Source organism: Seriola aureovittata, chromosome 17, assembly GCF_021018895.1.
Source record: "Seriola aureovittata isolate HTS-2021-v1 ecotype China chromosome 17, ASM2101889v1, whole genome shotgun sequence".
Lineage (NCBI taxonomy): Eukaryota > Metazoa > Chordata > Actinopteri > Carangiformes > Carangidae > Seriola > Seriola aureovittata.
The window spans coordinates 21,718,894-21,743,364 of NC_079380.1; the positions used below are offsets into that span (position 1 = coordinate 21,718,894).

General features: G+C 41.0%; 2 protein-coding genes across 2 annotated transcripts; one reads left to right on the forward strand and one right to left on the reverse strand.

The window, feature by feature from the left end:
* The first annotated feature begins 5,378 nt into the window (after nt 1–5,378).
* Nucleotides 5,379–9,115, forward strand: LOC130184827 (serotonin N-acetyltransferase-like). The gene is made up of 3 exons (XM_056400874.1): nt 5,379–6,319; nt 6,617–6,771; nt 6,871–9,115. Exons 1-3 carry the CDS (start codon nt 6,163–6,165, stop codon nt 7,237–7,239), a joined length of 681 nt encoding a protein of 226 aa, XP_056256849.1. The 5' UTR covers nt 5,379–6,162; the 3' UTR covers nt 7,240–9,115.
* Nucleotides 9,116–10,668: 1,553 nt separating this feature from the next.
* Nucleotides 10,669–22,632, reverse strand: evplb (envoplakin b). Its single transcript, XM_056400871.1, has 22 exons — nt 22,135–22,632; nt 19,585–19,684; nt 19,324–19,478; nt 19,015–19,138; nt 18,796–18,927; nt 18,661–18,702; nt 18,392–18,553; nt 18,019–18,126; nt 17,824–17,919; nt 17,607–17,717; nt 17,167–17,313; nt 16,906–17,060; nt 16,682–16,779; nt 16,383–16,555; nt 16,081–16,259; nt 15,824–15,962; nt 15,498–15,691; nt 15,219–15,369; nt 15,039–15,122; nt 14,795–14,932; nt 14,604–14,696; nt 10,669–14,465 (listed from the first exon to the last, which is right to left on the reverse strand). The coding sequence occupies exons 1-22, from the start codon at nt 22,173–22,175 to the stop codon at nt 10,980–10,982; spliced, it is 6,108 nt and encodes a 2,035-aa protein (XP_056256846.1). The 5' UTR covers nt 22,176–22,632; the 3' UTR covers nt 10,669–10,979.
* Between the last annotated feature and the right edge of the window lie 1,839 nt (nt 22,633–24,471).

A 24,471-nucleotide genomic window follows, 5' to 3' on the forward strand; every position in this document is an offset into this window, starting at 1 on the left:
AAAAGTCATAAAAACGACATAGTATATTAAGGCATAAAAAGTCATGAAAACGTCGTACTATAGTAAGGCATAAAAAGTCATAAAAACAACATAGTATAGTAAGGCATAAAAAGTCATAAATATAGTAAGGCATTAAAAGTCATAAAAACGTCATAGTATAGTAAGGCATAAAAAGTCATAAAAACGTCACAGTCTAGTAAGGCATAAAAAGTCATAAATATAGTAAGGCAGAAAACGTCATAAAAACGTCATAGTATAGTAAGGCATAAAAAGTCATAAATATAGTAAGGCATAAAACGTCATAAAAACAACACAGTATAGTAAGGCATAAAAAGTCATGAAAATATCATAGTATAGTAAGGCATAAAAAGTCATGAAAACATCATAGTATAGTAAGGCATAAAAAGTCATGAAAATATCATAGTATATTAAGGCATAAAAAGTCATGAAAATATCATAGTATAGTAAGGCATAAAAAGTCATAAAAACGTCATAGTATAGTAAGGCATAAAAACATTATAGTATAGTAAGGCATAAAAAGTCATAAAAACGACATAGTATAGTAAGGCATAAAAAGTCATAAAAACATCACAGTATAGTAAGGCATAAAAAGTCATAAATATAGTAAGGCATTAAAAGTCATAAAAACATTACAGTATAGTAAGGCATAAAAAGTCATAAAAACGACATAGTATAGTAAGGCATAAAAAGTCATGAAAACATCATAGTATAGTAAGGCATAAAAAGTCATAAAAACGTCATAGTATAGTAAGGCATAAAAAGTCATGAAAACATCATAGTATAGTAAGGCATAAAAAGTCATGAAAACATCATAGTATAGTAAGGCACAAAAAGTCATAAAAACGACATACTATAGTAAGGCCTAAAAAGTCATGAAAACATCATAGTATAGTAAGGCATAAAAAGTCATAAAAACGTCATAGTATAGTAAGGCATAAAAAGTAATAAAAACGACATAGTATAGTAAGGCATAAAAAGTCATGAAAACATCACAGTATAGTAAGGCATAAAAAGTCATAAAAACGACATAGTATAGTAAGGCATAAAAAGTCATAATTATAGTAAGGCATAAAAAGTCATAAAAACGACATAGTATATTAAGGCATAAAAAGTCATGAAAACGTCGTACTATAGTAAGGCATAAAAAGTCATAAAAACAACATAGTATAGTAAGGCAAAAAAGTCATGAAAATATCATAGTATATTAAGGCATAAAAAGTCAAGAAAACCTCATAGTATAGTAAGGCATAAAAAGTCATAAAAACGTCACAGTCTAGTAAGGCATAAAAAGTCATAAAATAGTAAGGCAGAAAACGTCATAAAAACGTCATAGTATAGTAAGGCATAAAAAGTCATAAATATAGTAAGGCATAAAACGTCATAAAAACAACACAGTATAGTAAGGCATAAAAAGTCATGAAAATATCATAGTATAGTAAGGCATAAAAAGTCATGAAAACATCATAGTATAGTAAGGCATAAAAAGTCATGAAAATATCATAGTATATTAAGGCATAAAAAGTCATGAAAATATCATAATATAGTAAGGCATAAAAAGTCATAAAAACGTCATAGTATAGTAAGGCATAAAAACATTATAGTATAGTAAGGCATAAAAAGTCATAAAAACGACATAGTATAGTAAGGCATAAAAAGTCATAAAAACATCATAGTATAGTAAGGCATAAAAAGTCATAAATATAGTAAGGCATAAAAAGGCATAAATATAGTAAGGCATAAAAACATTATAGTACAGTAAGGCATAAAAAGTCATAATTATAGTAAGGCATAAAAAGTCATAAAAACGACATAGTATATTAAGGCATAAAAAGTCATGAAAACGTCGTACTATAGTAAGGCATAAAAAGTCATAAAAACAACATAGTATAGTAAGGCATAAAAAGTCATAAATATAGTAAGGCATTAAAAGTCATAAAAACGTCATAGTATAGTAAGGCATAAAAAGTCATAAAAACGTCACAGTCTAGTAAGGCATAAAAAGTCATAAATATAGTAAGGCAGAAAACGTCATAAAAACGTCATAGTATAGTAAGGCATAAAAAGTCATAAATATAGTAAGGCATAAAACGTCATAAAAACAACACAGTATAGTAAGGCATAAAAAGTCATGAAAATATCATAGTATAGTAAGGCATAAAAAGTCATGAAAACATCATAGTATAGTAAGGCATAAAAAGTCATGAAAATATCATAGTATATTAAGGCATAAAAAGTCATGAAAATATCATAGTATAGTAAGGCATAAAAAGTCATAAAAACGTCATAGTATAGTAAGGCATAAAAACATTATAGTATAGTAAGGCATAAAAAGTCATAAAAACGACATAGTATAGTAAGGCATAAAAAGTCATAAAAACATCATAGTATAGTAAGGCATAAAAAGTCATAAATATAGTAAGGCATTAAAAGTCATAAAAACATTACAGTATAGTAAGGCATAAAAAGTCATAAAAACGACATAGTATAGTAAGGCATAAAAAGTCATGAAAACATCATAGTATAGTAAGGCATAAAAAGTCATAAAAACGTCATAGTATAGTAAGGCATAAAAAGTCATGAAAACATCATAGTATAGTAAGGCATAAAAAGTCATGAAAACATCATAGTATAGTAAGGCACAAAAAGTCATAAAAACGACATACTATAGTAAGGCCTAAAAAGTCATGAAAACATCATAGTATAGTAAGGCATAAAAAGTCATAAAAACGTCATAGTATAGTAAGGCATAAAAAGTAATGAAAATATCATAGTATATTAAGGCATAAAAAGTCATGAAAATATCATAGTATAGTAAGGCATAAAAAGTCATAAAAACGTCATAGTATAGTAAGGCATAAAAACATTATAGTATAGTAAGGCATAAAAAGTCATAAAAACGACATAGTATAGTAAGGCATAAAAAGTCATAAAAACATCACAGTATAGTAAGGCATAAAAAGTCATAAATATAGTAAGGCATTAAAAGTCATAAAAACATTACAGTATAGTAAGGCATAAAAAGTCATAAAAACGACATAGTATAGTAAGGCATAAAAAGTCATGAAAACATCATAGTATAGTAAGGCATAAAAAGTCATAAAAACGTCATAGTATAGTAAGGCATAAAAAGTCATGAAAACATCATAGTATAGTAAGGCATAAAAAGTCATGAAAACATCATAGTATAGTAAGGCACAAAAAGTCATAAAAACGACATACTATAGTAAGGCCTAAAAAGTCATGAAAACATCATAGTATAGTAAGGCATAAAAAGTCATAAAAACGTCATAGTATAGTAAGGCATAAAAAGTAATAAAAACGACATAGTATAGTAAGGCATAAAAAGTCATGAAAACATCATAGTATAGTAAGGCATAAAAAGTCATAAATATAGTAAGGCATTAAAAGTCATAAAAACATTACAGTATAGTAAGGCATAAAAAGTCATAAAAACGACATAGTATAGTAAGGCATAAAAAGTCACAAAAACGTCCTAGTATAGTAAGGCATAAAAAGTCATAATTATAGTAAGGCATAAAAAGTCATAAAAACGACATAGTATAGTAAGGCATAAAAAGTCATAATTATAGTAAGGCATAAAAAGTCATAAAAACGACATAGTATATTAAGGCATAAAAAGTCATGAAAACGTCATAGTATAGTAAGGCGTAAAAAGGCATAAATATAGTAAGGCATTAAAAGTCATAAAAAACGACATAGTACAGTAAGGCATAAAAAGGCATAAATATAGTAAGGCATTAAAAGTCATAAAAAACGACATAGTATAGTAAGGCAAAAAAGTCATGAAAACGTCACGTAAGGCATAAAAAGTCACGAAAATGTCATAGTATAGTAAGGCATTAAAAGTCATAAAAACAACATAGTATAGTAAGGCATAAAAAGTCATAAATACAGTAAGGCATAAAAAGTCATGAAAACGTCATAGTATAGTAAGGCATAAAAAGTCATGAATATAGTAAGGCATTAAAAGTCATAAAAAGGACATAGTATAGTAAGGTATAAAAAGTCATAACAACGTCATAGTATAGTAAGGCACAAAAAGTCATAAAAACATCATAGTATAGTAAGGCATAAAAAGTCAAGAAAACCTCATAGTATAGTAAGGCACAAAAAGTCATAAAAACGACATAGTATAGTAAGGCATAAAAAGTCATAAATATAGTAAGGCATTAAGAGTCATAAAAACTTCATAGTATAGTAAGGCATAAAAAGTCATAAATATAGTAAGGCATTAAGAGTCATAAAAACGTCATAGTATAGTAAGGCATAAAAAGTCACAAAAACGTCATAGTATAGTAAGGCATAAAAAGTCATAATTATAGTAAGGCATAAAAAGTCATGAAAACGTCATAGTATAGTAAGGCAGAAAACGTCATAAAAACGTCATAGTATAGTAAGGCATAAAAAGTCATAAATATAGTAAGGCATAAAACGTCATAAAAACAACACAGTATAGTAAGGCATAAAAAGTCATGAAAACATCATAGTATAGTAAGGCATAAAAAGTCATGAAAATATCATAGTATAGTAAGGCATAAAAAGTCATGAAAACATCATAGTATAGTAAGGCATAAAAAGTCATGAAAATATCATAGTATAGTAAGGCATAAAAAGTCATGAAAATATCATAGTATAGTAAGGCATAAAAAGTCATGAAAACATCATAGTATATTAAGGCATAAAAAGTCATGAAAATATCATAGTATAGTAAGGCATAAAAACATTATAGTATAGTAAGGCATAAAAAGTCATAAATATAGTAAGGCATTAAGAGTCATAAAAACGTCATAGTATAGTAAGGCATAAAAACATCATAGTATAGTAGGGCATAAAAAGTCATAAAAACGTCATAGTATAGTAAGGCATAAAAAGTCATAAAAACGACATAGTATAGTTAGGCATAAAAAGTCATGAAAATTATATAGTACAGTAAGGCACAAAAAGGCATAAAAATGTCATAGTACAATAAGGCATAAAAAGGCATAAAAATGTCATTGGATAGTAAGGCATAAAAATATAATAGTAAATAGTAAGTCATTAAAAGTCATAAAAACGACATAGTATGGTAAGGCTTAAAAAGTCATGTCAATGTGTTTTAGGTTAAATCTGGTTGCTGTGGACAATATAATTTTGCTTTCAGTGTCAGAGTGGACTTTGTGCATTGACTTTAACCGTTTATATGCATTATGGAAATTTGCACACGGTATTGTCCCGTATACACTTTCTTCTGTCCAACTTGTTCCCAGCCATTGGCTCACAGTCAGTCTGCCTTACTATAAAGACAGGTGGATCTTGCGCTGCGAGCTTTCTCCCCTGAACGTGACAGTCGCGACCTGATCCAGACAGTGTGTGGTCACTGTTCTCCTTAACACACAGCGACAGGACTGTGCTGTCCTCTCTGTGAGAGGAGATAAAGTGTCTGTAATGCGCCGAGTTGTGGAAACAACTAGTGTAATCCTTCCTCATGTGACTCATAGTAATAATCACTTCATAATGAAGAAGCACGAGAGACAAAGGCAGAGTGAGAGCTGGCCGATCAGTCAGTCCACAACACCTCAACATCCTCCGGTAAGTGTCACGGTAGACTTGTGCTTGGAGAAGTTTGTTTTCATTATTTAATTTCATTATTTCACTCATTATATTGGAAGCTAATACATGACCAATTGCTTGTGATGTCTTGAAATGTAGTTATTACTATTTGCTATGTACTATTGTTGTGGCATTTTCCCAAAACTTTTGTGAACTGCTCCTTGGTCGGTGCCCCCACCCCCTGTGAACATGGGTCGCAGTCTATTATTAATAGGCCTGAAGTTCAGTGAAAAGCATTTGTTTGTCAAGCTGTCAATTGGTTTTAGAGACAAAACCCAAACGGCAACAATGGACACAGGTAATTGTAGGGTTCAGAAAATTGCCTGACACAGTTGTGACCTTCATTCATTCACTGACATCAAATATTCAAATGCAAATTAGCTGGTGAATCACAGCCGGAGAGAGCTGTCCTATAAATACGGACACAAACCATCCTGTCCTCCTCGCAGGGCCCGACAGAGGTGATCCTGCTTGAGCGGGAGAGAAGGAGACAAGACCAGTTTCTTTTTGGGGAGAAGAGAGTGAAATCGTATGATGTCTGTTGTGGGCGCGCAGCCTTTCATCAAACCAATGCAGTCAGTACCGTCAGTATCGCCTGGTATCCAAAGGAGACACACGCTTCCCGCGAGCGAAGTCCGACCGCTCAACACGCAAGATGCAATAAGCGTCTTTGAAATCGAGCGAGAAGGTAAGTGATCAATCTCATCAGTCAGGAATTGGAGGAGAAAATCCGCTGATTCTGCTGAGTGAACCGACTCATCACAGAGACGGATGGCTTTGCCTAAAACTATTCCTCATCTGGTTTTGTATTTAATTTAGTCACTTGAGAGATTTTCTTTTATTTACCTTTTAAAGTCACCGTGGTAAACTTCTATTCTACGATTAGTAAACTGTTTATCCAGCGGTCTGCGCCATTTCAGGTGTGCGTAAAGTTGTGCCATACTATTATTGCGCACGGGCCAACCTCTCTCTCTTTCTCTCTCAGCATTTATCTCAGTATCAGGTGATTGTCCCCTCCACCTGGATGAGGTGCGTCACTTCCTCACGCTGTGTCCGGAGCTGTCCATGGGCTGGTTCGAAGAGGGCCGGCTGGTTGCCTTCATCATCGGCTCTCTCTGGGACCAGGACAGACTCACTACAGTAAGACATCCTGCATGTCTCCACCTTTGCCATTTAAACCCTAAGAAAAAAATGCAGAGGCATGAACATTAATTATGATTTCTAACCACTGTGCTCCAGGAGGCACTGACTCTCCACAAGCCCTGCGGCTCCACCGTCCACATCCACGTCCTCGCCGTCCACCGCACCTTCAGGCAGCAGGGCAAAGGTCCCATCCTGATGTGGCGTTACCTGCAGTACCTCCGCTGTCTGCCCAACGTGCGCCGGGCGGTGCTGATGTGCGAAGACTTCCTCGTTCCCTTCTACCGCAAGTCAGGCTTCAAGGTGCTGGGGCGCTGCGCCATCACCGTGGCCAACCTCACCTTCACAGAGATGTGGTACCCCATCAGCGGCCACGCGTACATGCGCCGCAACAGCGAAGCCATCCGTTTCCCTCAGCATCCCCTGACTCTGCCGCTTACAAAGACTGACGAACATGTTGATGTATGACATGCTGGTTTCACGCGGTAGCCGCACAGGTTGACTTTTATTTAAAACCAGTGTTGTACTCTGTAGGATGTGTCAGAGTTTCTCTCAGTTCTCAGTGGCTGCTTACTCTTATTTGTTGGACTTTGTTTTCCTCTAGTCTCAAACTGAAGCTCATCTTGTGTGAAATTCTCTTAATGTGTACAATAAATCCAAGAATGTACTATACTGTCATGTGATGTATTATATGTAACCAACTTCACTTTGTTAGACTGTGTGTATCACTCACCTGTGGGAGGACTAGAGTAGCGTGTTGAACTATAACTCTAAGTGGAGTTACATTGATGATGTGTTGCATTTATGGTAGACATATGGATTCGTGGCTGTACAGTAAGCTGTCTCCTGCTTAGCACCTTTCTGGGCTTTCCATAACTATGGACTGACGTCAGCGAGCAGGCTTTAGCTCGTCCAGCTCTATTAGGGGGCTTTAGCTATTGTAAACATCAGAGGATTTAGAAGAGGATCCATGCATCAGTTAGACCGCACGTCCAATAACCTTACATGTATGCTGCAGGTTTTTGGTTAGACGATACAGCTGTTGCAGTTTGTTAAGGCAGACTTTGTATGGTGATTTTTTTTTCTTTGTTTGTGTCTGTTACAGTATCACAATTTAAATAAAATGTTTTATACTGTTTTTTTTAAAATGAAAAAGTTTTTGATTTGTCCTCTCTGAGATAATTCACGTTTTTTCTTTTACCAAAATATAATTTGATGCAAAAATACATTTCTTCCATATCCACACTGACCGACACGCTTATCAGATCAAAGAACTACTGCAGATTTTCTTGAACACCTTTATAATGAGACACGCCACGCCTCCCTGTGTCATCTTTATGCTGGTGTTTTCAGATGCCTCTGAACTGGATGCACAGAGTTGGTGGGAAGCTTCATGCTCTTGACTGGAGCTTTAATCCATCACATAGTCACCGACTCATGTCTAATCCACCAACGTGCCAGGGTGAGCAGCTCCCGCTCCTCTGAAGGACAAACTTGGCACTCACAAGTGGTCACCTCAAAAATGACCCACAACTCCAATTAGCACGGAGCGAGCAGGGAGTGGGTGCTTGAAGTCTGATGCCAGTAATTTTTTAGATGTCATATTGTGCCAAAGTATTAATTGTTTACCACCTTCTTATACATAGAAAATAATAATAATAATATTTCAGTTTTGTCGCTGAAGTCAGAGACAAACTGATCTTTTAACTCTATCAAACAGTGTTTTATATTCACAGTAAAATAGACTAGTAGCAGCAGGTTAGTGTTTCTTTGTTCTTTCCATGATTCGCCATATTTACACATTGCACACGGCCTCATGGAGAAGCAATACCCCAACAGAGTCTAGTCACACAGACAAGGATCACAAGGCAGGATACCGATTCTAAGTATTTTGGCAGTGATATTAAATTGACACCATGGGAATGTGCAGAAAAGAGCAATCGTCAGCTGTGTTGTCTTCTCAGAAATCTAAAGTATTTCAGGTTGAGACTCCCTTTTCTAAATCTCACTGGTCAAGTGTACTTTGGGGAGGACAACTGTGATAAAGAGTTTTCACATTTTCAGCCACATTTTCTCCTGCAGACGGAAAGTGTCTGCAGGATGAAGATGGCTCGCAGCGTCTTCGGTTTCAAGCTGATGCGGCCAGCTGGCATCTTTGCACAGTTGGCTGTCGGTGAAGTCTGTGATTCAGTTTATTTCCTCTGGCACAGGGTTTCAGACCAGACCTGGAGAGTAAGACAAACTGATGAGGAACTTTTGATAAACGTATTTTAGGATATTCAGGAGTCCATCTGTGCTGTGTCTTGTGATGGTTATTATAAGTATCATACTATCTGTTTATGTGTTTTTATGCTTTTATTTAAAATCTCTGAAATGTGGTCACTGCTCCTGATATTGTGGAAGAGGGAAAACACAGCACAGTGCTCACTGAATAACAGCGCTTTAAATACCAATTGATATGGTATTGGCATGATTGCAGGGCAGGCATACAGGAGGCTTCGTCATCAACATTTACAGAGGGAGCGAATAAGAGAGAAAATGTGCCAATGCTCATTGTCAAGGTTTAAACCATCAGCACCGCAGCCTCGTTTAATAACAATAATAATCCAGCACCAAAACAAAAAGGAGCTGCCAATTATCACATACATCATTCAGGCAACGGTGCAGTCAGTGCAAATGAGCCATTTATGTTTCCACGTCTACTGTATGTGATGTCGTTGTAATGCTGTCGGGTTATTTTGCATGCTTTTACCAGGAAAACAAGAAACAATAAACATCCCATAATCCACAATTTGATTCCAGACCGAAGGTTGCACGCTTTGCTGTCAAAATGTTTACATAAAAAAAACAAAAAACTGTATAAATATGCAGCCAACAGTACACACTGGCTGTTTTGTCAGTACAGCATCATGCTATCTAACTGCTTCAAGTGAGATGACACAACCATCAGGGAACATCCTTCACCCCCACCACCACCCCCCACCCCCTAGACACAGAGTGGGGCCACTTCAGCCTCCAGACAGGCTCATGTGCAGTAATCCCGCAAAGTCCTTTCAGTCACCGGGTAATCTGGCAGGCAGACATCCCAGCGGCAGAGAGGCCGCATATTCCCACATCAACGCTGTTTACTGTAACCTCCACTGCGAGGTCAGACAATTCCAAAAACCAAAACCACCTTAAGATTTCTCAGGGCTTTTGTTTCATTTTTTTTTTTGACACGTGCCTCATCCATGTAGACCTGTGAGTTTGACCTGGTTAACCTTAACACACTACGTGCTGGTATGTGAGTCATATCTAATCTGTATCCTTAATCCATCATTTCCAAGCATATGACTCGCCGGGGTTTACGAGCATTGTGCATCCATTTTGCCATGAGACTAAGTATTACATGCAGCGGATGATTCACTGTCCAGCGGATGATTCCAGGAAGTTCTTTCTGGAAATGGGAATTAACAGCACGCCTCATGAACTGTCTATACCCCATATTATTACTGATTACTGATTAGCACTACACAGAATAAAGCTGAGGCTGATAGAAATGTCATTACTATTTCATCATAAACCAGAATCCTGGACAAATTAAAATATTGACCTGAATGAATATTGGCACTAATTGAAAAGTTGAGGGATTAACAGAGTTAGTATAATTCATCTGGAAGAATTAATGTGAAGTAAATTGTGTGTACAAAATCTAATGGGAATCCTTCCCACAATTATTGAGTTAATTCAAAATTGAACCTGAATGTGGAGCTAAATGTGAGCAAGGTAATTAGGATTCTTCCTCTGGGCCCTTACGCCTGTAAAAACTTTAAATCGACTCAGTTTACAGACATACTGTAAGTGCTGTAAATGGTTAATGTATAATAAGTTTTAAATAACAGAACAGAAAAATGAAAGTGAAGTTTGTGGAGTTTAATAAGCACTTGTGAAGGATTCAGTTAGAGAATGCTGAATAAACAATATCCCATAAAAAATAAACATTACCCTCATTTTTACAGCTGACCCGAGAATAACCCCAAAACAAGAAGTAGATCCACATGTACAGTCCCACCAAAAATTTACTTTTTTTCTTCCCCCCATTGTTTTCACAATGTATTAGTGTACGAACATATCCACTTTTCATTTATTTCTTTACGTGTATCAATTAGCATACACCCTCTACCACCAGTGGCTGAAGCGAAAATGCCAACACACCTTAAACCACACATCTAAAGATTGTTGTAAGAGTTGAACCGATAGTTTGAGTACGATGGAGCATTTGTGGCATCGGTGGAGGCCACAGGAAGCAGCAGGAGCCCTGTGCTGATGTCTCTCTTACACCGATCCATCGCCTGCTTGTATGTTATCTTCTCTTTGGTGATGGGGTCTACCAGCTCTTTTGTGTGGGAAGCCTCGTCTTGCAGATGACTGTGTGTTTCACTGTCAATTAGTTTGGCGGCGAGAGCTTCTTCGACAGTGAGGCGACCTGCTTTAGCGGGATTCACCAACCCGCCGGTCAGGTACTGCGCCTCCATGTACCTTCTGGCATTTTCTCTGGGGATATATCCTTTCTGCGCTGCCAGACCTACTGCGAGACGGTCTTTGGTCACAGGATCCTCGACTCCAGTGAAGGCTTTCTGGGCATTCAGGAGTTTATACATGTGAGCTGTATCAATGAGACCATATTCAGCTGCCTTATGGACAGAAAATTTGTCCTTTTTGGCGATATCAACAATTCCACCGGAGGCTGCCTGTGCCTCAAGCAACCTAAAAGCTGTATCGGTATCAATGAGTTTGCGGGTGAGAGCGCTTCTGACGGACATGCGGCTTTCAGTGGTGTTGTCGTAAATACCAGAGATTGGGAAATGCTCATCGCCTGAAGCATTGAGGCTGTTTGAACTGCCGCTGAGGTGAGTGTTGAGGTTGGTGTAGGAGGACCTCAGAGAGGTTGACATGGAGTTCAAGGGAGAGGTCGGGGTGGGTTTGGTGGGTGATCTTGGGGTTGTTAATGGAGGAACGTAGGGCTTTCTGGTTTCTCCTGCGACAAGGAGGGCAAACTCAGAAATGGGCATTTTCCCTTCCTTGTAGCGGGTCACGTCGTTCTGAGTCAAGCGACCATCTCTCAGAGCGTCCTTGACAGAGTACTGCTTCCCGCTCTTGCGATCCTGCAGAATTGTTGTATCCCCATCTGGACCAGTTGAACTGATCTCCTCCCAGTCACACTCCAACTCTGACAGGTGGATATACTGGTTGCGAGCAATTAGCCCCTGCACGTAGGCCTCATAGGGAGACATGTCTTTACCGGTTTCTGGATCCAGGATGGTGATCTTCGTGGAAAGATTTGTCTCTCTGGTGTGAGTTTCATTCTGGTCCTCCTTCTTGATGTTGCTCTGCAGCTCAATGATGACTATCTCCTTCTGTTGTATTAGGTCTTTTTCATTCAGGATCGCTTTCTCCAGCCTTTGAATTTCACTGGATGTCTTGAGACTCCTTTGCCTTGCCATCTGGTTTCTCTCACTCATAATCTTGGACTGCTGCTGGAAGGTAATGCTGATGCTCTGTCTTTGCGACTCTAGCATTTTGAGCTGGCTGAGGAGATCCTCTTTCTCTCTCTGCAGAAGATCTCTGCTACTGATGAGTGTATTCTCCTCATGAGAGGTCACAGACTTTGATGTCTGCAGATGGGAAATTTTGATGCTGATGCTCTGAATTCCATCTTCCTGGTTCCGCCTGTGATTTCTCTCCTGTGTTACCAGCTCCCTTAGATGTTCCCTTTCAGCCTCCACTGCTGGGTCTTTCTCTACACGAACAACTTCTCTGTAAACAACCTTCTCGATAGACTTTTCCTTTTGCAGAATCTCCAGTTTGACCCTCAGGTTGCGGATTTCTCTCTCTAGACGATTGATATTGTCACCTTCGGTCTCCATGTCAACACGAATACCATCAGTCAGTCTCTCCAGCTTTGGATCCCTCTCCACTTTCAGGACCTCCTCGATGACGATCTTTTCCTCAACAGGCGTTGGATTGTTTTCCAGTTCATAAATGCGAGATTTGACCTGCCTGAGCTCTGATTCCATTTGAATCTTCCTCTGACGATCATCCATCTGAGCCAGGGTATTCTCTCTCTCTACAACCAGGGATCTAAGATGTCTGACTTCTAACTCAAGCTTCCTTCGGGCTTTAATTTCTTCATCCAGGGTCCTGTTCAACTTCTCATGCTCCAGGATCTGCTTGGGATCCTTCTGAAGACGTACCACGTCCTGCATTATGATCTTCTCCTCTGGCTTTTGCCTTTCAAGCGTAATGAATTGGTTCTGGAGGTCAAAGAGAAACTCCTCCACACTGCGACGCTGCTGAATCTCGTCTCTTACGTTCCTCCGAAGTCTGTCAGCCTCTTTCTCCAGAAGAGGATCGTTCTCATATTTGATGAGCTCTTTATTCACTAGCCTTGTCTCCACTTTGGATTTCTCAACTTTCAGCTCATCTCTCTCTATACGTAGGTGGGTTAGCAGCTCCAGGATGGTGTCGTAGTTGACTTGCAGACGGGAGACTTGGTTCTTCAGCCTTTGCAATTCCCTGACGACCTCCGGGCTTTTCTCTTCCTTGATCATCTCCTTCGTTACTTCCTTGTACTCCACTTTGGGTTTCTGAAGGCGCAGAGTAGTTAAACTGGTTGTCACCGTGCTGATGTCTTTTTCCAGGTCTGTACGGTGTCGGGCAGAATCCTGCAGCTCCTTCTTAAGACGTAAAAGCTCTAATTCCGTCTCAGGATCAATTCTGTAGATCTCATTGACGATTTCCTTGACCTCGACTTTCTGCCTGAGCTTATCGACTTCACCATAACGCAGCTGAAGGGTGGTCAAGTCCTTCATCAGGATAGCGTTCTCATCTTTCTCCTCTTCCAAGGTGATTCGTAGTTTCTTGGACTCTTCAAGCAATTCTGGGTCTTGCTGGACTTGCTTCACCACCTTGGTGACTACCTTGGGTTGGATGGTGGGAATGACCCTTTCCAGTGTGTTTATCTGGCTCCTTGTGCTGAAAATGTCATCATTGAGGGACTTGCACCAGGACTCCTCCTCCGCAATGTCACTCTGGAACGTGAAAACAGCCTTCAGCATCTCTGGATCCTTTTGAAGTCTCACCACTTCCTTCTTAACAACCCTCTGCTTGATTTTAGGTTGCTGCTGAGCCAGGACCGTGAGCTCAGTTTTCACATGGACTGTCTCAGTATCTCTCGTTTGGAGCTCCAGTCTTATCCTCTGCATCTCATCTCTAATCTTGGCTGCCTCTTTATCAAGCTGCGGGTCTCTCTCGTATTCAGTCAGTACCTTGGTCACCAGTCTAGGTTCGATTCTGATCAGCTGTGTTTCCAGTTTGAGAACCTTCTCATTCATGATTTCTATCTCTGAGTTGGTTCTTGACCTCTTCAGTGATTCCTCCTGGATGCGCTTTTTCAGGGACTGCAATTCCACTTCCACCTTGGGGTCACGGTAGTACTGCACCACCTCCTTCTCCTCCAACCTCTCCACTCCTCTCCTGCTCCTCAGAGAGACAAACCTCATACGGTATGTTTCCAGGTCTTTTTCAGCATGTAAGCGTCTAGCAACCTCCTCATTTAATTCTTTTTTCAGGATATCGCTTTCCTCCACGTCCTTCTTTTGGCTCTGTAGCTGCAGCTGCTGATTGACAACTACCTGACTGACTCTCTCTTCATTCTGTACATGAATAAAACAACAAAGGAAAGAGGTCACTTCAGAACAACTGACAGTGATGATTTTTGAGCAGAACATCGGGTATTATTCTACTGTAACATGACTGCTGTTGATATTATTTTGATCTAATCGATATCATACCCTGGCCATTATGTTCTTTGCCGTCCCCAACTGGCTGAGTAGCTGGTTGTTCTCTGCAGACACCTCAGAGAAAAGGTTCAGTAGATTTTTCTCCTTTAGTAGAAGCAGAAGGCAAAATGAGTTTAAAAGCTGAAAATTAAAGAGTTAAAATGCGGAGAATTATCTACCTAACAAATATCTTTAGGCCGTACCTTTCTCTGTACATCCTGAGCCATAGTTGAAGTTTGATGTCGCTTTAGAACTGGTTTCTCCTCCTCCTCCTCATCGTCGTCATCGTCGTCGTCGTCATTCAGAGTGCTGCGGTAAGTTTTTGACTTAACCTCATACTCCTGAAAGGAAATATAATTAAACGTTGATGGATTAGGCATTTGGAGGTACGTACCTAATGTAGTGTAAATGGTATGATATGAGAATAATGTCATTGTCTGAACTCACATTTAAGACACTCTGCAGTTCACGGGAAAGATCCTTGACTCGGTCTAAATCACCTGATTTCTTCCTGATGTCCTCAATCACTTTCTAAACATGGGACATGATTAAATAACCACAGCTGATAAGACAAAGCAAAGCATTTTTTTATATCATTGTTGACAAACACTAAACACTTCCACTCACCTTCTGAGAGTTCTGCTTAGCTGTTATCTGTGCCACACCATCAGTGGGTTTGATCTTGTTATTGGGCAAATTGACCAAGAAGAAATCCAGTGACTGAACAGCATTCTGGAAATCTTGGTTTTTATTGTTTGCTTCCTTTATGAGAGCGGACCTAAAGCAAAATATAAAACAAATACTCAAAACAATACAATTACAAGCAAAATACATTTGACAGGACATCAGAGGAATTACGAAAACATATATATATGACAATAACGCCTGAATCTGTTTTCCTCTCACCTCTCCTGGAGCTGATTATTGACATTCGTGAAACGGTTCTTCAGATGTTTCACCTCGTTCTCTTGGCGGCGGATGTCAGGACAGTATTCATTGAAACCCTTCTGCAGGGAGCTGCACGCCTGCTCAGTCAGGTCCAAGTCTCTGCCTAACTGATTCAACGCATCTTTCTTTGAGGCGACATCCTTACGCATCACCTGTTTAGTGTTTGGCGGCAAAAAAAAAAAAAGAAAGCACACATTTAAAGAAAGAAAAACACATTGGGTTTCTTTGGGCGTTTAATTTCTAGCATCACATGAACCAATGACTTAATCGGTTTTTGGTTGCACCTGCAGCTGCTGGTTGCGGCTCTGGAGGCCATTAGGTTGATGAAGAAGGGTGCCATCTTTGGCCAGCTGGTCCTCAAACCCGGAAACAACGCCTTCCACATTGTGCATTTGTTTTTCCAGGAACATGGAGGCTGTAGCTCTGGTGAAAGGAGGGAGGCAATGAAAAATACGCAAATGACATTTGTGGGAAAATGTGAAATTTCACTTTGAATGCTTTTATGTTTAAAGAATATATAATTTCATTCTTATCGTCTTACTTTTTATTATAAACATCAATGAGGGTGTTGATGTCGTCGATTTTATTATTGGCAGCACTGAGTTTGACAGGCAGGGTCGAGGCGGTGGGTCCCAGGGGTTTCTTGGCCAGAATCGGCTCCATCTCTCTCTGGAGTCCAAACTTCTCAGACTCCAGCTTCTTCACCGCCAGAGCAGATTTCTGGAGAGCAAGTCATACGGTTCGAACTGATCACAACCACCTAGATGCATCTGAACATGCTCAGGACTAATACAGGTAACGTAACTGCAGGTGATATTATCAAAGCTTAATGTTCATGTTCACCTCCTGCTCTTGCAGCCTTTTCGCCAGGTCTTGCGTGGGGCTGCGGTTGTCTAGTGGGGTCCTCAGCCGACTCAGGATTTCTTTTTTAATCTGCTCCAGGGCTTTGTTGGTCTTGTCTAGTTCATTAGCTATCTCTGCAGCTCTGGGATCTTCCGGGGCACTGTGCGCAGCGGCTGAGGAGGAGCGAAAAACAACAACATTTCTACAATGAGAAGTTAGATAAGCCCAGACTTTTTCATGATCTTTTGACCAGGAAAAAAATTAAAAGATAAATAAAAAGGTGTGTGTTTTCTTCTCACCTGCCCTCTGAGGGCGGATCACCTCCACAGTGGGGCTCTTCAAGGACGACATCAGTGCAGATCTGCGGGTCTTGAGGTCAGTCAGTGCGCTGTCCAGGCTGAGCACACACAGACAACGTGTTTCATTAAAATCCATCACAGGTGAATCATCAGTCAGTTAGTCTCTGCTGTAATCACATAGAAAAAACAAAGGAAGGAAAACATAGTGTGTTTGCACTGTGTACCTGTTTACTTTCTCCAGGGCCTCAGCATCAGGCGGTGGGACCATGAAACACGCCCCGGGGAGGGTTACGATCTTCCCACCGCTGTTCTGAAGCTCCCAGTCCTTGTTATCAGAGTTGGACTTTAGGGTGAGCTTCTCACCACGTCTCACTGTGCCCTGAAACACACACAGACAACACGATCAAATAAGAGATGATAACGACAAGAATGTTTTTTTGCAAATTTAAAACACTTCTGAAAGGCACACTGATCTTCTCTCCTACCTCCTCATCGGCCCAGTCACACAGAGACACTGCAGTGGTGAGTCTGGTGGGATTCGTTCGTCGCAGCTTCAGAGGGACAACGTTGCTGCTGAGCTCCCTGAGGGCGGCCAGGCGCTGCTCGTTCCTCTTCACGGCTGGTTCATCGCCCTGAAGGTTTTATTGAATTAGATCAAACGTTACACCAGCAGACAAGGTTATTAAGCATTTCTCCATTATCTAACCAGGTGCAGGTGGAAGTGATTTTGCTGGTCATGAAGAAAGCTCCAGAGGTTTGAAGAAGAAGCTACACATTTCACATGTTTTGGAAATATACAATGAGTCCACACGCCCAAAACTATATGAAAAAGTTAGTTATAGATCTTCTCTGACACAGTGAGGCAATCCTTCCAGACTTTCTACAGTTGCACCGAAACCTTGACATCAGAAAACACTGTTAGTACCTCCAGTTCCAACAGGACTTCAGGGTTGCTCTTGTTGGCCAGAGACCTCGGGTCCAGAGTGGAGTTGAGTCTCTCCAGGGAGTCAGACAGCGTCTCTGCATCCAGCTGGAACTGCAGTGAAACAAACAGTCACTTCTTAACAAACTGCACTGGTGAACCGGAAACTATCTGACTCAAAAGAAGAGCATCATCACAGTCAGCGGGAGAGCTCCTGTACCTTCCTGTAGTCTTCAATGTTGTCCAGGTGTATCTCCTGGGCTAGACACAGGTTGAGAAAGGCTTGCCACTCAGCCTGCACAGCATCTTCGTGTGTCTGATGAGAACAAACGACTCCGTTTAATCTCATTTTATTTGATGCAAATGATGACTGATCATCGTTACCATACAGATACGCTCCTCATGTCAGATGTACCTTTACTGTTGGGGTGCCAGGGTGATCCATTTCAATCAGACGATTTCCCTCCACCTGCAGCTGGTTGACTTCACGCTCATGTGCAATCAGTCCGTTATTTTTGAATTTCTGTAAATAAACATAAAGTGAGATGCAGAACACATGACACAGTGTTTTCAGTGTTCAAATCAAATCCTCCCAGCAGCTTAACAGTTACTATGTACTGCACTGGTCACACCAGTTGGGTCCCTAGCTGGTGTAACTGGTGGATTATGCTTGAAGGCGAGCAGACAAACAAAGTTTTATCACTCTTCTGTCCCAAGTCTCTCCACCCATGGAAAACCCATCAATCAATCTACAATCTACCAATACTGACGCCACTGTGGCCCCTCACCTCGTACTCCATGCGGACACCTGGGGGGTCGATCATGCGATCGCTCCAGTCTCTCTGGAGGATCCTGTCCTGCTGGCCCGACAGGTAGACCAGCTCCTTGCTGCAGCTCTGCAGGTACTCGTACAGAGAGGCCAGGTTGCTGCGCCTGTGCTGGGAGGTCTCCTGCAAAACGCACAAGTTGCATGTAACATATACACACCACGCGAACACGTGTAAGTTACACACATCCCTCCGAACTTCATGGTGAAGTGGGAAAAAAAACAACTCACGAAAAGTTTGGCATATTTCTCTTTGAGGGCGACGTACTGCTCCTACGAACAAAGGAGATGAAGAGACATGAATATGTTTCATCCTGCGTGTCGTTCTGCAGAGTGCGCGCATGTGTCGGTGTGTGATGGTGTTACCTGGGAGGTGGTGGTGCTGGGCTGCAGCTGGGAGCTGTAGGCCTCGATCTCCTGGTGCAGGATGTTGTGTTCTGCAATCTGCTTCTCCACATCGAACAGTTTGGGGCCATATGTCTCTGCCTTCAACTGCCTCTGTGAAACACAACGTTCAGAAGAAGATGTTTAGCTACTGAAACCAAAGAGTTTTCAGTTTCTGTGCTTGATGCTGCATCAACTGACCAGTTTTTCATCCAGCAGAGGACCCCAGCCGATCTTCTGTGCCAGCTCCAGGTCTTGCACCTGGTCATACAGTTCCCTGTAGGCGGCGCAGTCCCTCCCCCAGCGGTCATGCAGGTTTCTCACACTGAAAACAGGAGAATCAGACACACATGTATTACAGTAGGCCGTGAGTAGACGGGCGGAGAACAGTAAAAGGGAATGTGGAAGTGAAGCTGTTTCGGTGGAATGTGATGCATCTAGTTTCAGGTGTGTCTGTTGGCATGTGTCCTCGTGTTTGTGTGGGTTTTAATATGTCTGAGATAAACTCACTCCTTCTCTATCTCGGTGGCCTGCGGGTGCTGCAGCCTCTTGGATTTGTCCACGTCCATGAACAGATCCTTCAGCAGCCCCTCGGCCTCCGCCAGGTTGTCTGCGTTCTCCTTCTGGTGGATCAGCTGCTGATTCTTCCCCTCGCGCTCCGAGTCCTGCGCAGGAAAGAAACAACGTCGTTGTCAGATGAAAACCTCTCACCTTGAACAGACATGTGACTCTAGAGCTTATATAGCTGCGGTGAGCGTGTGGACTTCTTACCAAAGCCAGCAGCTCCTCTGAGTGCAGGATGTTCTTCTCCACCTGGTCTGCGTTCCTTTGCATGCGAGCGATCAGCAGAGCCAGGTCGCTGGCCTGAGACCTGGGCGGAAACACCAGAGAGAGAGAGAGACGACAGTCAAACATTCACCTCTGCACAGACACTTGAGATGTTTTTTTGTTTGTTTTGCATGATTTGAAGATATTACAAAACTAATATCTATAAACACAGTTGGAAATAATTATGTTTATATATTTTAAATCAGATATTTTACTGTCATTGAAGTCGCTTGCTAATGGACTTTTATGCTCAACTACCTTTAGAGCAGAGTAGCCTGCAGTTATTCTATTTCAGCATCTTTTACACTTTCTGAAACATAAGATTTGACAGCGCCTGGTTTTTACAGTGGATGCATTGAAATCTTTTAGTTCAGATGTTCACATGTGGAACGACAGGACGCTGAAGGTAAAGTGTCAGACGTGAACATAAAACCCGGTAAAAGAAATCCTCATTGGCATGTCACTCGTGAAAACTGTCTGCAGACCTGTTTGTGCTCTCTGAGTGTTTGTTCTGTCAGACGCTGTGATATGAAAGTCAAGTATTTATCCTGACACACCCAGATCAAGACCCAGGGGACACACTGTACGGGTGGGGGGGTGGGGGTGGGGGTGGGGGGGGGGGGGGTGGGGGGGTCCCTCCCATTAGCAGTCAAGAATGTGGCCCTGTGTGTGACACAGACATTCCTGCTGAGATGAATGTGTCACTCTGTGTCACTTATCAAAAGAATGGGGCCATTAATCTCCGGTGGGTTATTACAGCAGCAGTCAGACATTAAGGCTCATGCAGCAGGTGGAGGAGGATTAGTTCCTGCATTTTTTCTTTTTTTTTTACTGCTCCCACTGGTGGAAAGTAACTGAGTGCATTTACATGAGCACTGTACGTCAGTATTTTCTTTTCATGCTACTTTATAAAGCGAATGTTGCTCTTCTTATTCTACTCCATTCATTTGAAAGCTTTATTTAGAAGTTAGAAGCTCTTCATTTGGTTTGTGATGCTTTGTTATAGATGAGACGACCCAAAGGTAAATATGAGTAGAGCTGAAACAATTAGCGGATGAATGGATGAGTCAGATGACAGAAAATTAATTTGTTTGATTTCATTCATGTCAATTTTCATGACAAAAATCCCAATGTGATAAATTGCTGCTTTAATTTTAATCATTAATTAATTAGAGGTTTGAATTGTGAGGGAGCCACTTTGCATTCTGGGTAATTATGAAGGACATTTCTCACAATTTTTGAAGTTTTACTAAAACAATCAATCAATCAAGATTGACATATATTGGGGGCACCCTGACAGCCCAGTGACTCAGGTGTTTACCACGTGGGTCCCCTGCTCTCTATCTCACTGTTTCCTGTTTCTCTTCACCCCCCCCCCCCCAAAAAAAAAAGCTGCACACACATTAATGCATGAGTAATAATAATAATCTAGGACCATTTTTATTCATTTACTTCTACTTCAGCACATTTTCCTGATTATAAGTAACATTCTTCTCCTCACGTAAGATTTTCAATGTAGGACTTTAACTTGTATTTTTACACTTTTACTCAATGAGGTGATGACTGAAGACTCCCTGCACCACGCGCAGCCTCTTATCTCTGGAAGCTTTCTTGCCATAATCACAAATATTTCTTATCAGAAGCGATGGGAATGCGTGCAGGCGGGCACACCCAACTGTGAAGGCACCCCCCACACCCACACCCACCCCCACCCCCGCGCGACAGGTTGCTCCCATGGAAGTCAATCACCTGCCTAGTCACTGTTGATAGAAGTGGGGGTGAGATTGCGCAATCTCAAACGTCTAAGTGTCCACACATTTATAACCATGTGCAACGTCATAAATCATGACTGATGGCACCAGTTGTAAACCTGCATGACATCGCAATGACGACAAGCTGCACCATCATTTATTACACCTCCTCAGGTGGATTACAGCACCGAGGCACGCTGTTGACCTATCAGCTTAATGAGTCCACACAGCGGATACACACCTTGGGCAAAGATACAAATAAAAGCAATGTGGTCACTGTCAGTGAGTCAGGTGAAGTGACAAGGAGACAATCAGAGAGGTAAACTTGACATGTCAAGTTAGAAACACGGGGGTGTTGTCAGAGCAAACAGGAAAAGACTTGAGACTTGTTATAATAAGGGACGGTTCATTCATTTTCCCAAGCTCCTCGTGCTCCTTCAGCGTTTTCAGAATGAATGAATGTATTTTAACAGTAAGATCATCGTTACTTTCATATGGCACCTGACTCCTGTGGTGCATTTATATATAAAACAGCTCCTGTCCTGTGCAAACATTACTGGGATCATGGCACAAAAAAATCTCCACACGCAGCATGAACCGGATTTTAGCTTGAGGGAGGAAAAAGAGCAGAAACAAGACAAGAGACAGTAATATAAGACTGGGAAACCTGACACACACACACACACACACACACACACACACACACACAGAGAGAGAGAGAGAGGAAGTTGTCCAAACTCACTTGCTGATCTTTACGGGACTGTATTCCTTTTTACTCGACATCTTGAGAGACTGTTCAGAACCGTCCGTGTAATCTGAGTCCGAGCGGTGTTTTCTTCCAGCTCCTCACTCTCCCCTCTCCTCTCTCTCTCTATCTCTCTCCTCTTTTACTCACTCCTTCCTGTCTCTTGTGGCGTCTCCCCTCAGTTAAGGAGCGTCCACCTGTCTCAGCTCCTCCCCGGCCAGCAGGTGTGTCGTCAGTGAAAGCAGTGGAGGAGCAGACCGGGCGGACCTGTTCCGCGCTCCCGCCGCTTCACAGACGCTCTGACTTGATATTCTAGGAGCTTGGACTCCGCGCGTTCATTCTAGCCATGTTTAATAGATCTCCTTGCGTTGTTAAAGCATGAATAAGAAGCAGGTTGTGACCCGTGAAAGATTACACTTTAAAATCCATAATATTGATTGAGTTCTCCTGTAGTCTTAGTTTTGTGACTTTACATACCTACCTACAGAAACGGCCTCTGACCTCTACAGCTGCTGCTGTTATCAGCTCCATGCTACACAGGGACATTATAAAGCACTCACTGTTTGCACATATACAATCTCAGAGGAATGCAGCAGAACAGGTCACTCCATGACTGAATTTCAGGATCATTATTAAAACGTCCTCTTTTTGTTTATTAAGACAGGTCAAGCAGGTGATTCATTCAGTTTGCCATGTGTCATATCTCCATATTTGTAAGTATAACTCACAGAAACTCAAAGGTCTGTCAGAGACTAAAAACACAGAAAGGAAGAACATGAAATCTATATCTATAATGTAATATATCTAAGAGATGGTTATGATCAGATTAGATCAGAAGAGTCAGCAGTTTTTCAGGTTGTAACACAGTGTCAACAGTGTTGGGGAGTAGTGCATTACATGTGATTAAACTAGCAGTTTAACAGTAGCTTGCTGGTAGTTCAGCTACATTCATACGTCCATAGTTATTCAAGTAATTTAAATTGCTTTTTTCTGCTACTACTGAAACTACAAATAATTTGGGGCCATAAAAGGAAATGAAGGGTTGTTTATTTTTTATTTTGCCACCACACCACTGTGATTGACTGACCTGTCCTGACCACTGTGAAGGCACCACCATGCCCCCCCCCCCCCCGGGCCATGGGCAGGTGTTCATCCTTGCTAACAGCATTGTGTTAAAACTTCCTGAATCTCAGCCTGAGGAAGAATCACCACTGAAGCAGTTATTGTTTACAAAACCAAAGCTGACATTCAAGTACTTTCTCAGGAATAGTGGAGTATTTCAGTTTTGTGGTTCATGATTTGACCTGTGAACAAGCAGGTGCTTTTGCATTATATTTTGTTATAATTTTTGTATCACATGTTCATTGTCAATTTGATCTTTTTTGGTCACTTTTTAGTAGCTATATTTAACCAAACAAGATTTTCGCCCTAGTGTAGCTTTGCTGTAATCCAGCTTCTTCCAGTATAAACTAATTAGTAACTCGTACAGTTATTCGAGCGTTAACCACAAGGTGTAACTTTTCACATTCGAGTTTTGGCAAATGCAGCCTGTGAAATCAGGATGTGTCTTATTAATTAGTGGCATTTTTTTTTTTATTACACTGAAGCCTCCTCTGGGATTATTCCACCCCCAGTGTGACACAGAAGGCATTTCTGATTATCAGTGGTTATCTGTCACACACCCTGTGAAATTACCTTTGTTGTGTTCTAGGAGTGAAGGTCTGGTGAGAGGAATGCTAACTCCACCTGCTGCCAAAAAAGAAAGCTGATAAGAAGGTGCATGTACAGTATCTGACATAGGTTGTGTGTGTGTGTGTGTGTGTGTGAGAGTATGTGTTAAGACAAAACACAGGTATGTGGCGTTCATAGTAAAGCAGGTGAAGGAGGAGGGAGCACCTCTGCAGGTAGAGCGGAACAATGCGACTTCTTTCCGCCTCAGTGGGTAGAAGTTGGTTCAGCATGCTGCTCCGGCTCATGCTTGCGGTGGGTGTGTCTGGCGCACACCCAGAGCAGTTACTCTTCAAGCCAACACCTACATACCTGCAGGGAGAGAGGGAGGGGTCACATAGCAGGAACAAAAAGGTTAAAGTAACCGAGATCACTCACACTCTAACATCTGAGTGACAGCAAAACAACACAGTGATGATTGAATCTCACCCGGCCTCGACATTGGTCCCCGGTGGTACTTTAACTGTTTTCACACTGTCGTTTGAAACATTGATATTGTTAAAAAATATTGATTATTGCAGCTTTGCTAACGTGTAAGTAAAGTCACTCATAGTGATGATGCTACAAAGAGGTATTACCTGAATCTGCAGCTCCTCCTTACAATGA